Here is a 17344-nt window from a genome sequence, read left to right on the forward strand (position 1 = left end):
TTAATGAATATAAAAAGTATATGTCCATTTCTACAGTCTATGTCTATTTGTGAACGCTATGTAAAGTTTGATGCTAGATATTTTTTTGCTGCACCACAAAACACACAAATATTCTTTTGGGCCCCATGATACCTTAAAACGCTAAATGCAATTATTTTTAAAATGAATAAAAACTTTATGAGAATGTTATTTACTTTAATTTCTTTTTTTTTAAAATAATTCACTTATTTCTGTTTCAAACATCAACACATAAACTGGTTGATAAGATGAAAAAAGTGCACATAAATATTATTTGATAATAATTATAAGCAATTTTGTCATAACATAAATATTATTTACATGCTAAAGTTTTTTTTTCTTAAAAAAAAAATGACAACATGATCCATTATGTAATGCACACCATTTGATACCTAATTCACTCATAACAATTGTAAAAACTTTTCATAATAAATTATCAATAAATTAAAATATAAAATTAACCATTAAATGATAGCATATTATTATTAAAATAATATATTACTGTTTAAGAATGTTAAGCAAAAACAATAAAATAGATTTTATTATGATAGTTATAATTATGATGAAAAATAACCAAACTTGAATAAAAAATTAAAAAAAAAAGCAAGCTTAATTTAAAAATGTTAACAAAATAACTTTAAAACATCTATTGGCAAGAGTTATCCGTTGGAATTTTTAATCCACCACAATCCAAACAAAAAAAAAAACAAACAACAACAACAAACAACTATATTTAAAGATAATAATTACAAAATTGAATAAGAAAAAAGCATTCTAAAACACAATAAAAACAAAAAATAACAGCAACACTAATACAACAAATTTAAAAAGCTTAACAAAAGCAATAAACAATAAAAATAATAATCAATTACAAAAATGATAAGTGATAAGAGGAATTTAATGACATAACCACATTAACTTAAATGTATAACAAAGATAATAAACAACAACAACAATTAAAAGTATTACAAAGTAAAATAGAAACCTTAACTACACTAACAGCAACAAAAAGCCCTGTAACAACAAAAAAAGCATAGTAAATGTGCATGTGAAAAAAAAAAAAGAAATTTTAAAAACTGAAACAGATGAAAAAAATAATACAGAAGAACAAGTAAAAATAACAAAAAAAAACTTAAAGCTTGTTAAAACTATTAACAACAGTAAGTGATAAATACTAAAAATAAAAAAAAAACTTTAAAATATAACAATAATGACAATATTAAAAAAATGTCAGAATGTTGTGGATCTCACGTCCATAGAATGAAAACTAATGTTTCCTTCTGGCCTTATCATTAAAAATATGCAAAATGAGCATATAACTATGTTTGATGTATAAATTTTATCTCCGATTTTTTTTTTTGTCCCATTATTAAAATATGTTGCATAATTACTTCTTTTTTATTGTCCATTTTCTTATCAAACTTAGACTAGGTGTCAAACAGTTATTATTAGATTGATTGTTAAAATAGAAAGATTACGCTTAACTCCATTATGAAATGTTTCAAAGCTAAGATTTTCATAAACTCATCATATAATATATTTTTAATTCCACTTAAAGATATTATGGTAGTTCTTTCAGTTGGACCAGCAGTTGGAACTTGAGATAAGGGTACTTTCAGCCAAACAGAGGGACCATTTTTTAATCGACGTTTTCCTCCATGTACTGTAAAAGTTTCAAAACTTGGAGGAAAGTGTAACTCACAGATAACAGTATTATTGGTAACAACTAAATTAGAGATTGGAATGGCTTTTATCTATCTTTCACGTTCAACATTATCACTAGGAAATTGATGCACTGATACTTTACTAGCTTCACTCTTCACTAGATATATATATATATATATATATATATATATATATATATATATATATATATATATATATATATATATATATATATATATATATATATATATATATATATACATACATACATACATACATACATAAATACATACATACATACATACATACATACATACATACATACATACATACATACATACATACATACATACATACATACATACATACATACATACATACATACATACATATGTATACACGTATATTTTCATTTTGATAATTATTGTGACAAGCATACACAACATTTTTTTGGCACGATATAGAAACTTTATTTTAAAATAGAAAATATTTTCTTTTTGCTTTAAATGAATTCTAAAAATCCACGTTTAAATTATAAAAGTTTGTTTTCATTACATCATGTAAGAATAATTCACAATATATCATAAACAACATTGCATTTTCTCTTTTAAAAACAAGTCTAAACGAATAATTCAACCGTTAAAAAAAAGGCCTGCATAAAAAATTCCGGTTGCACGACGTAGTAAGAGGGGTGAGGGGGAGCGAGAGGGGTAGAGAGAGAGAGAGAGAGGAGAGTTAAATTTTTGCAAGATAAAACCCCCTCCCCTTTGGTCACGTGAATGTCGAAAATTCCTAAGTTTGTGTGGATCCAGCGTGCATAGAATGAAATTGGTACATTCATGTGGGCCGTTTCCTTCCACAAGAGGTCTGCCCTAATGAGCTACTTATGGGAAATACACCTTGGTTAGCAGCCTTTGAAAATAAACATAAAAAGGGCTTCTGTGATATAAGTTTCAAAATCTGCAAATACCAGGAGTAAACTGAGTAAGTTTTGGTTTTGCTTTTATGAGTTTTTGTTTGGCTGTTTCGAGTTGCTTCAGCTAGCTTGAATGACCGGGGGAGAAAATCTGTCTTTGACGTGATAGTATTTCTTTGCAAAGTTTATGTTGTTTATGGTTTATCAATTTTCTCTCGGTGTTTGTGTTGAATTTATGAAAATGATTCAGTAATATTGAGCTACGTATTTAATTAAAGAGAATTTTTGAAAGTAATAAATAAGGATGCCTTTTGAATGTCTAGAGCTTTTACCACCTTCCTCCCTGGCTTTTAGTTGATTTTTGTAAGTTTAAAGTTCCTTGCGGATGCCAACGCAACCGAGAGCTAGTTCATTTATTGAAACAAGACATTATAGCTGGGCTCAGGCCCTATCAGAGGTGGGCCACACGGGCCATTTGGCCTAGGCCTCGACCTAAATAGGGGCCTCCAAATTTTTTCGGAAATTTAATATATTTTTATTAAATTGTGATAACATGAGCAATTACATAAAATTTTAATCAATGTTGAGACAATATTTTAATATACTTAATTAGTTGATTATTAATACACATAATTATTATTTTAATTAAATTATTTGTGTTGTATTAAGTTTGTTCTGATATTTATTTTAATTCAGTCATTAATAATTGTTGTTTGCAGCAAGATCGAAAACTTATAAAACTAATGTCATTGCTAAATTTAAACATGAAGAGAAAATTTGAAAGTGGTGCATCCAAAAGGCGAAAAAGACAAAAAATTGAAGAAGAAACAAAGAGCCTAAAGTCAATAACATCATTTCTAAGACCACTGGAAAATCAAGCCAACCCAACACACGGTAAATCAGATATTGAAATATCCCGAACTACATCTTCTGAAAAATCAATGTTACAACAAAACAAAAATCCCCAGATAGATACAAATGTGCAAGACATCTCAAATACAACTTGTGTCTCTGAATCTGGAATTACAAATTTAGAAAGCTTGGAATCAAATTGTGAAAATTCATTGATTCACCAAAGCAACAGTCAGCAGAGGGAAACAAATTTGCAAGCCATCTCAAATGATAATTGCATCTCTGATTCTGAAATTTCATATTCAGAAACTTTGGACCAAAAATGTGAATCAGATTGTTCTAATATATCAAAATTGATTGTGTCTGACATTTGCACTGTTGACAAACGAAATATTACTCAAATGCAAGAAAGTTTCCAAACAAACTTTTTAATTCCAAACAATATTCCACGAGATTCTTATAATCACGCCTTTCCTACTCGTCTGAGATCAAAAATTCTTCCCAATGGTGTGATATGCACAAGAGATTGGCTTTGCTGGAGTGATGTGCAACAGTCATTCAATTGTGCACCCTGCTTTCTTTTGAACAAAAGTGATTCCAAAGTATCCACCTTTTCAGAACAGTTAGGTTGGAATATCATCAGGGGTTGGAGAAAGTTGAAAGACCGAATACCAGCACATGAAATGTCAAATGGAAATCAGCCAGTAGAGCAGCCATCAGAAAAAGTTCTATTGATAATTTACTAATAACAGATAGTCAACTGAAACCAGTAATTGGACAAAACTTCTTGAGCGCCTTTTGAACGTCATTCTTTTTCTTTCTGAACGTGGGCTTGCTTTACTTGGTTCCAGTCAACACATTTATGACCCTGACAATGGAAACTTTCTCGGAATAATTGAGCTCCTCAGCAAATATGATCCAATTTTATCAGAGCATGTGAAAAAGGTCCATGAATCTCAACTGAACAAAAAGCGCTTACAAGTTCATTATCTGTCCACCCGGATTCAAAATGAATTTATTGAACTCTGTGGATCTTTTGTTCAAACCAAAATTATTGAAGAGATTCAAAACACCAAATATTTTTCAATTGTTGTTGATGCAACACCAGAATGCTCTCACAAGGAGCAAACAACTTTCATTATCCGTTATATAAAAATTGATGGATCTAAATTTTCCATTGAAGAACGGTTTCTCTATTTTGACGATTACTCAAAAAAAAACTGGAAAAGAAATTGCAGCAAGGATTCTTCACGTTCTAACTTTGTTGAACATAGATTTTAAACTGTGTACTGGTCAGGCATACGACAATGGTCCAAACATGGCTGGAAAATACAAAGGTATGCAAGCAGTTTTGCTAGAAGAAAACCCAAACTGTATGTTTGCCAGCTGTGGAAATCACACTTTAAACCTTGTTGGTGTTGACTGTGCTGAATCATGCAAAGAAGCAATTCTTTACTTTGGAATTGTGCAGCAAATGTACAATTTCTTCAGCAGTAGTCCACAAAGGTGGGAAAATCTCAAGCAACATGTACCTGCTTCACTACATGGTATTTCCAAGACCCGATGGTCAGCAAGGATTGAAGCAGTAAAACCAGTTGCCCGTCACTTGAATTCACTGAGAACAGCTTTAAAAGAGCTGCAATCTCTCAATCTCACAGTATCAGCTCAGTCAGAACTTCAGTCCATTCAAAAGTATTTGTCAAAATTTGAATGCATTGTAATGTCATCTTTATGGATGAAGCTCCTCACAATGATTCACCAAACCAATCTTATAATTGAGGCAAGAAATGCAACTCTAGATGTTGAAATGGAAAACATTAAAAATCTCATGGACAGCATTCAACAGATTCGTGAAAAATGGGATGCTGTTCTGAATAAGTCAAAATTAATTGCAATGAATATTGACATTTCATCAGAATTTTCTACCACTCGAAAGTTGAAAACACAATTTGATTCAGAATAGCACTATAAAATCAATGTATTTTATGTAATAATCGGCTCTATTCTAGCAGGTCTTAAACGTCGATTTGAGTCACAACAACAAATTTGTAGTATTTTTGGATTTCTTTGGCACTTCAACAAGATGAGCAATGAAGAACTACTCAGTGCCACAACAAACTTTCAAAAAAAGTACCACAAGGAAATACTGTCTGATATTTCTGATGAGATAATCTTTCTGAAACAAATTTACTCCACAAACTTTACATCAGATTGCAAACCAAAAGAATTGTTTCAAGAAATATTAGAACTTGGACTGTCTGGTGTTTTTCCTAACATATCAATTGCTTTGCGAATTTTTATCAGTTTGCCTGTCTCAGTGGCTTCAGGAGAAAGGTCTTTCAATGTGTTGAAACAAGTAAAGAACTATCACCGTTCAACCATGGGACAAGAACGCTTGAATGGACTTGCAATGTTGAATATTAACTGTGATATTGCAAGAAAACTCAATTTTTCAACAGTTGTTAGTGTATTTGCAAAAGCAAAAGCAAGAAAAGCATTTTTAAAATAAAAATTATTACTAATTTGCTGTTTTTTTATTTATTATGCAATGGCAGTTATTTTATGGTAAGGGTCTCAAAATTTGTAAATGGCCCGGGCCACACTCAGTCTCTGAAAGGGCCTGGCTGGGCTCTAAGTTTTTTTTGTGTTTTTTTTTTTGTTATGTTTTCTATGTCTCTATGTTGTCTATCTATTCTGTTTTTCAGGCAGGGTTTCCTTGTTGTTGTTGCTGCTGTTAATGTTAGTTAAGATTTATATTATATTTTGCAATATTTTTAATTATTGTTATTGTTTATTTGTTAGTCTTAGGTTAATGAGGTTATATTATTAGATTCCTTTTATCACTTATCATTTTTGTAATTGATTATTACTTTTATTATTTAATGCTTTTGTTAAACTTTTTAAATTCTTTGTATTAGTGTTGTTGTTATTTATTGTTTTTATTGTGTTTTAGAATACGTTTTTTTATTCAATGTTGTAATTATTGATTATCTTTAAACATAGTTGTTGCTGCCTTTTTTTTTTTTTTTATACATTTGAATTGTTCTTACGATCTACACGTCAACTAAAACGTTTTCAAAAACAAAACTAAATCAATAAAAAACATATATTAAAAAATTGAGACAGCAAGGATATATAAAGAAAGTAGATATAAAATAAAATAATTCTTAAAGTACGAAACAAACAAACCACCTTAAAAAAAACATGAGCAAAATGACAACACTCTTCAAAACAACAACAAAAGAATTTTAAAAAAATCACTAACGACAAAATGCTAAAGGCTATGAAAAGAGATAGTAAAAAAATCGGATCTTTAGATCAAGTTCCATACAAAACGTCAAAATTTGGGCCAAATGTGGCCATATTCGAAACTTTCACCAACTCCTCTTGAATCCCTTGCTCATTTTTTGATGCATCCTATCAGGCTGAGCAAAAAAATGGCAATGGGCATCAAGCAATTCAGTGATAAGTACCGAAAGTGGCGACAAATGCACAGAAACGCTTGCAATTTGCTTGTAATGTCAATACTGTGATTATTTCGTCAAATTGGACCTTTTCACCGAGATTTCTTGGAGCCTCAGGACATTTTCTGTTGTACCCTATCAGGCTGAGCATAAAAATGACAAAGACAATCAACAGAGAAGCTGGCAAGTACCGGAATCTGCGACAAAAGTCCGTTTTTTGGTCAATTTCCATACAAAACGTCAAAATTTGGGACAAATGTGGCCAAATTCGAGACTTTCACCAACTCCTCTTGGATCCCTTGCTCATTTTTTGTTGTATCCTATCAGGCTGTCGCCAAATCCGATACTTGCCAGACTCTCTGTTGATTGTCTTTGTCATTTTCGTGCTCAGCCTGATAGGTTACAACAGAAAACATCCAAAGGCTCCAAGAAAACTCGGTGAAAGGCTCCAATTTGACGAAATAATCACAGAATTGACATTACAAGCAAATTCTAAGCATTTCTGAGCATTTATCGCAAAATTCAGTACTTACTAATGAATTGCTTGATGCCCTTGGCCATTTTTTTGCTCAGCCTGACAGGATACAACAAAATATGGCCAAGGGATCCAAGAGGAGTAGGTGAAAACCTCGAATTTGGCCACATTTTGCCCAAATTTCGACGTTTTGTATGGAAATTGAGATAAAAACGGGGTTTTGTCGCCAAATCCGGTACTTGCCAGCCTCTCTGTTGATTGCCTTTGTCATTTTCGTGCTCAGCCTGATAGGTTACAATAGAAAATGTGCAAAGGCTCCAAGAAATCTCGGTGAAAGGCTCCAATTTGACGAAATAATCACAGAATTGACATTACAAGCAAATTCTAAGCATTTCTGTTCATTTGTCGCAAAATTCGGTACTTATCACTGAATTGCTTGATGCCCTTGGCCATTTTTTTGCTCAGCCTGACAGGATACAACAAAATATGGACAAGGGATCCAAGAGGAGTTGATGAAAGCCTCGAATATGGCCACATTTGGCCCAAATTTCGACGTTTTATATGGAAATTGGTCCAAAAACAGGGTTTTGTCGCCAAATCCGCTACTTGCCAGCCTCTCTGTTGATTGCCTTTGTCATTTTCGTGCTCAGCCTGATAGGTTACAATAGAAAATGTGCAAAGGCTCCAAGAAATCTCGGTGAAAGGCTCCAATTTGACGAAATAATCACAGAATTGACATTACAAGCAAATTCTAAGCATTTCTGTTCATTTGTCGCAAAATTCGGTACTTATCACTGAATTGCTTGATGCCCTTGGCCATTTTTTTGCTCAGCCTGACAGGATACAACAAAATATGGACAAGGGATCCAAGAGGAGTTGATGAAAGCCTCGAATATGGCCACATTTGGCCCAAATTTCGACGTTTTATATGGAAATTGGTCCAAAAACAGGGTTTTGTCGCCAAATCCGCTACTTGCCAGCCTCTCTGTTGATTGTCTTTGTCATTTTCGTGCTCAGCCTGACAGGATACAACAAAATATGGACAAGGGATCCAAGAGGAGTCGGTGAAAGCCTCCAATTTGGCCACATTTGGCCCAAATTTCGACGTTTTGTATGGATATTGAGCCAAAAACGGGGTTTTGTCGCCAAATCCGGTACTTGCCAGCCTCTCTGTTGATTGTCTTTGCCATTTTCGTGCTCAGCCTGATAGGTTTTAACAGAAAATGTCCAAAGGCTCCAAGAAATCTTGGTGTAACCCAGCCAGCCAAACAAGTCGGGACCCGCACGGGTCCCACGCTAGTTAAAGTATGGGTCCCGCACTGGAATCCCAGTCGGGACCCACAAGGTTTTGTCCAGGGGGCCCGCACGGGAACCGCAAGGGATTATTTTTGAAAGGGGCCCGCATGGGAACTTCTTGGGATGTGACCCACAGAGACCGTTTGTTAAGCTTAACTTGTGCATCTTGGGACCAATCTACGACCTGTATGACCACACGCATGAGTATCACCGCATGGCAATCCTCAAATGTATTTGAAACTTAGTAAACCTCGCATACTTTATACTTTAATTAATAGTCGAATATATATTGAATTCTAACTATATTTCTGATAATAAAGAATTTGGAGATGTTACAGATACTTTTTTTTTTCGGCTGTCTTGGCCCCTGTCTCGGGCGTTAGCGAACCACCTGCGCAATTTACCTTCGATCTCCTTTTGGGCTGCATTAGTCGTTAATGCATTTCTTTTAACTGCACCTAAACGCACAAAAGAAGAATTACATATATATACACACACACACACACGTTTTGATTTGACCATTTAGATTAAGTGCTGAAAATTTCCATACCGCAGTTGCTGATATGAAATTTTTTAAATAAAGTTTGTGTATTCATACACAAACTTTATTAAAAAAATTTCACAAGACAAAACTCACAGAAAAAACATTTTTTAAATTACATGTCTCAAGATTATTATATGAATAGCATAACATACCACAGACTACTTCAAATATTTCCAGTTTGGAAAAACAAACTTTTCCAGATTGCCCAGAAAGATTACACAGTCTTCCAAGGTTATTAGAGACAATGAATTTCATCATTCTTTTAATGGCATCATTTAATGAGCTTCCACCAATATTGGATACAATACAAGTCTGAAAAAAGTATCAAGTTGAATTAAATTAGTAAATGATTGAATTATGTATGAACTCTTTTACAGCCAATTACATTTGCTAATGTAACATTTTTCAAAGACTTTGAGGTAACACATATGATTAGGCTTTTAAGTATAGGTGGAGTAGTGGTAGAGCATCCACCTTGTAAATACAAGATTTGCGGTTCAATCCCACCACTCTCCACCTCAGGAAGAACCACACTCATTTTGTTTCTCCATGCAGCAATTTTGTGACAAGGCTTGGGTGTCAAAATTAAGAGTTGAGAGACTGTTAATAAAAAATGAGTGGCCCCCATAACTAGAGTGGCCCTCCAGCCTAGATTTACAAACTCCTCATTAAAATTGGGGGTTTAACCTCAAAGCTTTCCATCTCCTAGGAGATGGAAAACTTTGATACCTTACCACAGCAAAATTAACTAAGTACCTTACCACAGCTAAAGAACCTCACCTGGGCCAATATAGGATCAGTTTAACATCATGACCAGGACATGGGTTAGGGTATAATTATAAAACATTTAGTTTACACATCACTTATTTATTTCATAAAACATAAAATAAACCATGAAGTTATGAAAAATAATATTGTTAAACATGGAAAATAAAATACTCACCAGTGTTCTCTTTATTGATTGATCTTTTAGATGCTCCTCCAAATCATTAATATCTTTGATATTAGAAAGGGGAAAGTGAATGTCATTTGGCAACTCATTATCATTTTCCAACTGAGGTGTATTTATTTGTCTCATAATAGATTGTAGCATTACAGAATGAGTCTTTTGAGTTTCTTTTATTTCTTCAAGAGTTGTTAATAACTTCTGCATAAGAACAGCTAAATCATATTTAAAAATTTGGTTTTTACTCTACAATTTACTATACAATACAGTCAAAAACGTTATAATCTCACTATTTCAATAATTTGAATTACTTCAATTTTTTTTTTAAAATTAATAATCATGGAACTCAGCAACTTTAAAAAACAAGCTTACTTGAGTTTATTGAATTTAACACCTGAGCTGATGTTTCCATTATATTTTTTGAATGACTGGGTAACATATCAGGTTGTATTACATTAGGCTGGTGATCAGAGGTACTGGATTGTGGTAGGTGTTTTAATACAGGCACATTTTGAGACAAAGATGAGCGTGAGCTTGATTGTAGTGCCCTTAAGTGTTGAGGTGGTGTTGGTTTTGTAACCATAGAGATGCTTGTATTTCTGAAACAACAAGATAACAAAATAGGTATAAATGTACTAGATTTACCAACTATATTCACATTTAAAACTATTACTACGGCAATCCATCTATTAAAGAACCAAGAACCACACCTGCCATCTATTAAAAAACCTTCATATCTGAAAATATGAAGTGATAAAAATAACAAAAACCATTCTATTAATACTATTTTATTTATTTATAATTTTTTGGTGTCTCATGATCTTAGATAAACAATTTAGAACTTTATAGATTAAATTTTTTTACATAAACAATCTGTTTTCTTGATAAGAGTCTTCAATTTCATCATCAGCAACATCATTTTCATAGTCAAAAGAATGTTTTCTTTTTCTAAACAAAAGAGACAACTATTATTTTTAAATATTATAAATTAAACTAAAAAATTTTATTAATTGATTTTATTATTGAAACAATAGACAGCAAGCTAAAAATAATTTGAATGAAAAATCCTAAAATGATCTGTAAATCAGAAAACAATTTTTCTACAGTTAAAATTAAATTTAAAAAATTAATATATATTTACATTTATTTTAACTCTGAACATGAGTGAAACAAATTATACTGGAATTCTCTAACCTAATTTTTTGTGTTTCCAAATTTCTACAGTTATTATAATCATCTGTGTCATAGTCAACATTAGATGTGTCTTCAGCCTGTTTTTTTTTTTCATTTGCGCTTTTAAGAGTGTCTAGAACAAATTATATTTTGTGTACATTTCATTGATTACATGCAATGTCTGTGAAATATTTTACACATCAATAGCTAAGTGCTATGCTCTAAACAATTATTTTTTCTTTGCATACATGAGTGCTCTATATGTTTTAGAAATGGGAGAAAAGAGTGCTCTCCTTTCTACCATTGCAAAACCATTTTATTAATGACTAATTCAGAGTCCCCTTAAGGAGCTCTAAAAATCTTATTAAGAGAGAAAGACAGGATTTCAGAGAAGGATCTCTAAAAACAACAATAGTAGTAACTTGCAATTCCAAGAATTCGCACTTTGTATAAAAGCCAGTGTTCTTCAGGGTTACTGCATATTTTTTTGGCATTTGACACTTTACTTGCTGCTTTTACTGGTGGATAGTAAAAATTTAATGCAGTTTTATCTTTAATTAAACTTTTAACATTCTGTTTATTTCCATCAACCATCCACTTCATTGGCAAAAAAATCAATCTCTTTAGTCTCAACATATTCAACAATTGCATACATTTTAGTGTAGTAAAATCAAAACTGCATCAGCTAAAATTTAGTAATCAATATTAATAGTCATGTAGTCATAATACTCACCATTCTTTAAATTTTTTATAATCAAATAAAAATATTACAAATTAATATTGCAACTAAACTTATCAAAGTAAAATTTTTTTAATATTTATTTATCTATGGAGTAACAACTTGTACATTCACAAATTCTAAACAAAAAAAATCACTCAAAGCACCACCAAAAGAAAGTGTAATATTAAAGTTATATAAGTAATAAATTATTTTCTTTTTTAGACAATAGAAATTTTAAATTGACTTAAAAAAATATTTTAAAAGTTAAGATAAATGCAACTGTGGTAAAGCAACAAATTCTTGTTTAAATGGAAGTAAAAGATACTTTGTCAGGAAACTAGCAACAGGAAAGGTTCGTCTAATTCCAGTAAGCTTGGTCACAAAATATATTAAAAGTGAAATTGAACTAACTGGATCTGAAAAAAATAGTTCAGCATCTTCAAATTCTTCAAACACAACTTAAGCATTATTGGGTTCAGCAAAGGTAGAATTGTGCAAAATATTCTTTACAATTCCTAACTTACTTTCAATCTGAAAGCAATTGTCTCCAATGGATGTGGAGATAAAATACCTAGGTCCATGGTAATGTTTGAACTGAAAATAAGAACGATAATCAACAGGTATAGGACCATCTAAATGAATTCTCTTCAATATTGGCTCTTTCTTATTGGAAGTGTTGTCATTGATGTTGCAGTGCCCTTAAATAATTCAGCGTACTATTTGACCAGTTGGATTTTGAGGCTTATGAACTAATTTTTTTAATCTCCCAAGGTAACTTTCATATTGAAACGCAGATACATTATCAAGAACACCATAATGTTTAGCATCACTGGGCAAATGTATTAAAGAGTGAATATTATATACAAGTTGATTTTCACCATACAACTTAGAAAATGAAAACACAAAGTATTTTAAGAGTTGTTCAGCATAGGCAATATTTTTTGACAATAAATTTGGGCTCAGCAATATCCATATGGCAACAGACAAATCAAGGAAGTTTGAATATATTGTGTCTTTTAAAATAGTTTTTAAGACAACAGGCCCAGTGTACAATAAAAATTGTCTTAATTCAGTAGCTTTCCATTTTTTATATTCTAAAAGAGATCGTGGTTTTCTTGAAAACTCTCTGGGGATGTGTTTACGTATAATTGCTAAGTTGTTAGATATCATAGATAATTGTAACTGAGATAGCTTACAATCCCCACATGGTCCATGAATCCATTGAAATAAAAGCCTGCGCATCACACCTAAACACACAAGATGCATATATTCCAAAGGAAATTCTGTAACCATACCACAACCTAACTGCTCCAATGGTGAAGAACCTACATGATGGTCAGAATAATGACGCTCAGTAAAGGTTAGGTCTGTAATTGGTGGTGCTTCTAAATTGGGCAGTGTTAATTTGTTACACCATTTGCCACGCTGCATGCATCTCTCACATGAGTTATAAGCAGAGTGAGGCCTAATACATTTAATAAAAGCCCTTGCTGGTGCATCATATATTACAGCATCAATCTTCACTATGTAAGTTTTACCATTAAATAGAAAACCATGTTGCTTTAAACTCTTCATTTCTGAAACAAAATCATTCAGATATTCATCAAGAGGTGTAGGTTTTTTCGTACTACTGTAAATTGCAATGGGAAAAGGTCCACTTAATGGACACTCTTTCAGTGAACCAAGAATTGGCCAAAGAGAAACTGAATTGCTATTAAACAGTGGTATACCATCAATATTAATATGAATATGCAAAAGGTCAACTATAGAATCAGGCTGATTTAATTTTAAAATATTAAGCAACCAATACTGCACCCCAAAGTAATAATATTCTCCACTCGCTTTGAGAATATAACCTATCAAAAATAGTTATAGATTCATTTTGCTTTTCATGAACATTTGCATTCTGATCAAATTTTTTTCTTGATTTACTAAAACTTATATCATCCACAGTTCTATCTAACATGGAAATACTAGCAAAATTCTCATTTTTCATACATAGCTCTGTAAGTATTATTGAAACCTTTGAATTAATTCTTCTTTGTTTTGTTCTATCTGAACACAACTTGAAATCATCATTAGATGTTGCCATTTCGAAGTTTAACTTAACTTAATATTTTCTGATTAGAACTGCTGTTTAAAAAAATATAGCATAAATAAAAAACAAAAGAACACCCCACATTTTTTTTAAAAACAAAAGTATTTAAAACATACTATGCTATCAAAATACATACAGGAATTGAAAGATTAAGAAATTAATGATTTTATATTGAACTGGTGTATTCTTAAAACAGCACCTGCATATAATGATATTTCCAAAAGATGTATACTATGCCTGAAAGAAAATATTGATACAAGCAAATCCAAGAATGTTTATTAAATAAAAAATCGGAATTAATATCTAAATATAGACAAAAAAGTTTTTTTGGAAAAACAATAAAAACAAAAAAACCTATAAAATAATAACATTCCCATTAAAAATATAAAAATACAGAAACTAACACTTCTAAAGAATTTATTATGTAAGGGCTTACAATAAGGTCAACATATTCCAAATGTTTGACAAATTACACTAATTGAGACATTAATGACATGTCTTAACTAATATTTATATATATATATATATATATATATATATATATATATATATATATATATATATATATATATATATATATATACATTTCTGTTTCATACCTGAATTGATCAAACATTATTCATTTGTGTTGCATCAGATAATCTGTTGCATGTTTCATTAGATGATTATGGTTATCTGATGACACATACAACAGATTATAATCAGATATATTTGGTGAAACAAGAAAGTTCGATTACAAATTGTAAACATCTTTTATCAGATTATCTGACAGATTCTAAAAAGAATTTAATTCGTATACTATGATTATTATAGTGAGTACATAATTTATACAAAACTAGAAAGTATTATAAAAAACTTCCTATAAATAAATCTATATAAAAGTACACAAACTAATTCACAACATTTAAAATTGCTTTCAGTCGCTCATAATTGTTTCAGAAAAATGAAATGAAGTTGTTGTTTATTTGCAAAATAATACATTATGGTTTGGGATATCAACACGGGACCCGCATTAAAACCCAAATAAAAACCTCACTGAACCCAGGCTGGGCAACCCACACCAGCCAAGACATTTACGGCGCGGGACCCGAGTGTCGTGGTTTGCTGGGAAGTATCCAATTTGACGAAGTAATCACAGAATCAACAATACAAGCAAATTCTAACCATTTCTGTGCATTTGTCGCAAAATTCCGTACTTACCACTGAATTGCTTGATGCCCTTGGCCATTTTTTTGCTCAGCCTAACAGGATACAACAAAATAAGGCCAAGGGATCCAAGAGGAGTTGGTGAAAGCCTCCGATTTGGCCACATTTGGCCCAAATTTCGACGTTTTGTATGGAAATTGAGCCAAAAACGGGGTTTTGTCGCCAAATCCGGTACTTGCCAGCCTCTCTGTTGATTGTCTTTGTCATTTTCGTGCTCAGCCTGATAGGTTACAACAGAAAATGTCCAAAGGCTCCAAGAAATCTCGGTGAAAGGCTCCAATTTGACGAAATAATCACAGAATCGACATTACAAGCAAATTCTAAGCATTTCTGTGCATTTGTCGCAAAATTCGGTACTTACCACTGAATTGCTTGATGCCCTTGGCCATTTTTTTGCTCAGCCTGACAGGATACAACAAAATATGGCCAAGGGATCCAAGAGGAGTCGGTGAAAGCCTCCAATTTGGCCACATTTGGCCCAAATTTCGACGTTTTGTATGGAAACTGAGCCAAAAACGGGGTTTTGTCGCCAAATTAGGTACTTGCCAGCCTCTCTGTTGATTGTCTTTGTCATTTTCGTGCTCAGCCTGATAGGTTACAACAGAAAATGTCCAAAGGCTCCAAGAAATCTCGGTGAAAGGCTCCAATTTGACGAAATAATCACAGAATCGACATTACAAGCAAATTCTAAGCATTTCTGTGCATTTGTCGCAAAATTCGGTACTTACCACTGAATTGCTTGATGCCCTTGGCCATTTTTTTGCTCAGCCTGACAGGATACAACAAAATATGGCCAAGGGATCCAAGAGGAGTCGGTGAAAGCCTCCAATTTGGCCACATTTGGCCCAAATTTCGACGTTTTGTATGGAAACTGAGCCAAAAACGGGGTTTTGTCGCCAAATCCGGTACTTGCCAGCCTCTCTGTTGATTGTCTTTGTCATTTCCGTGCTCAGCCTGATAGGTTACAACAGAAAATGTCCAAAGGCTCCAAGAAATCTCGGTGAAAGGCTCCAATTTGACGAAATAATCACAGAATCGACATTACAAGCAAATTCTAAGCATTTCTGTGCATTTGTCGCAAAATTCGGTACTTACCACTGAATTGCTTGATGCCCTTGGCCATTTTTTTGCTCAGCCTGACAGGATACAACAAAATATGGCCAAGGGATCCAAGAGGAGTCGGTGCCCTGCCGGCACAAGCGCATTTTAGACTTCTTATAGAGGTCTCCATTTGGTCTCCGTGAAGACTGGTTTTTAATTTGCGTTTTGTATACGTTTTTATGATATCTTGTTTTTGGCTCTGAGAATGATATGAGCTTAATTGCTTTAAATGATGCTATACTTGGGCTTGGTTTTTTTTCTTTATTTATAAGTTCATTTATTTTGTATATCTTTTCTGTTTTATCTTCTCATTAGTTTTATATTTTTTTAACCTACGATATTTTTCGTTTGCATAAGCATTAGGTAGGTTTAGCAAACAACTCTTTATGTAATAATGAAATGGATATCATTGCTGTTGATTTTGTATTATAAATAGAGAATAATTAGTTGGAACCAAAGAATACAACTTAATCACAGCGCAAAAGTTCTTAGGGGCGATTGAAAGTGAAATTAATCTTGTATATTCACTCGTGAGAATGTTTTTGATTTAGCGTCTATAAATTTGAAGTAAACTTAGCCTTTGGGATCTTTTATATAGCAAAGAGGAAAGGAGGGGCAGGGGGAGGGGAGGGAGAGGAAGGGGATAAGGATGAGCAGTAGTAATTTTTTTTATATGAGATAAACAAAAATATTAACCTAAATTAATGAACAACATAAATAAAACTCACTGAAATATTTTTTAATTCAAAGCATCGTATGTTTACAAAATTATAATTTCACCTGTTAGTTATATTACCTATAATTATCATTTCACCTGCTTTACAGTCTGAAACACATAATTGTTATTTTCTTATAATGATGAGAAAATG

General features: G+C 32.3%; 2 protein-coding genes and 1 pseudogene across 3 annotated transcripts; 1 reads left to right on the plus strand and 2 right to left on the minus strand.

Moving 5' to 3' along the window:
* The first annotated feature begins 4610 nt into the window (after positions 1–4610).
* Positions 4611–5414, plus strand: LOC149889744 (uncharacterized). Its single transcript, XM_090085173.1, has one exon. The coding sequence runs from the start codon at positions 4611–4613 to the stop codon at positions 5412–5414; it is 804 nt and encodes a 267-aa protein (XP_089941299.1).
* Positions 5415–8971: 3557 nt separating this feature from the next.
* On the minus strand, positions 8972–11230 carry LOC149889745 (uncharacterized). Its single transcript, XM_090084470.1, has 5 exons — positions 11041–11230; positions 10549–10775; positions 10174–10391; positions 9383–9542; positions 8972–9144 (listed from the first exon to the last, which is right to left on the minus strand). Exons 2-5 carry the CDS (start codon positions 10757–10759, stop codon positions 8987–8989), a joined length of 747 nt encoding a protein of 248 aa, XP_089940596.1. The 5' UTR covers positions 10760–10775; positions 11041–11230; the 3' UTR covers positions 8972–8986.
* A 1049-nt stretch (positions 11231–12279) lies between these two features.
* LOC149889746 (uncharacterized) lies at positions 12280–16550 on the minus strand (annotated as a pseudogene). Its single transcript, XR_016451605.1, has 2 exons — positions 14768–16550; positions 12280–14405 (listed from the first exon to the last, which is right to left on the minus strand). The product of XR_016451605.1 is annotated as an uncharacterized LOC149889746 (transcript).
* Positions 16551–17344: the final 794 nt, after the last annotated feature.

Source organism: Hydra viridissima, unplaced genomic scaffold (genome assembly GCF_058129835.1).
Source record: "Hydra viridissima isolate aposymbiotic clone 2 unplaced genomic scaffold, HvirCarnegie_v1 scaffold_4, whole genome shotgun sequence".
In the NCBI taxonomy this organism is placed as follows: domain Eukaryota; kingdom Metazoa; phylum Cnidaria; class Hydrozoa; order Anthoathecata; family Hydridae; genus Hydra; species Hydra viridissima.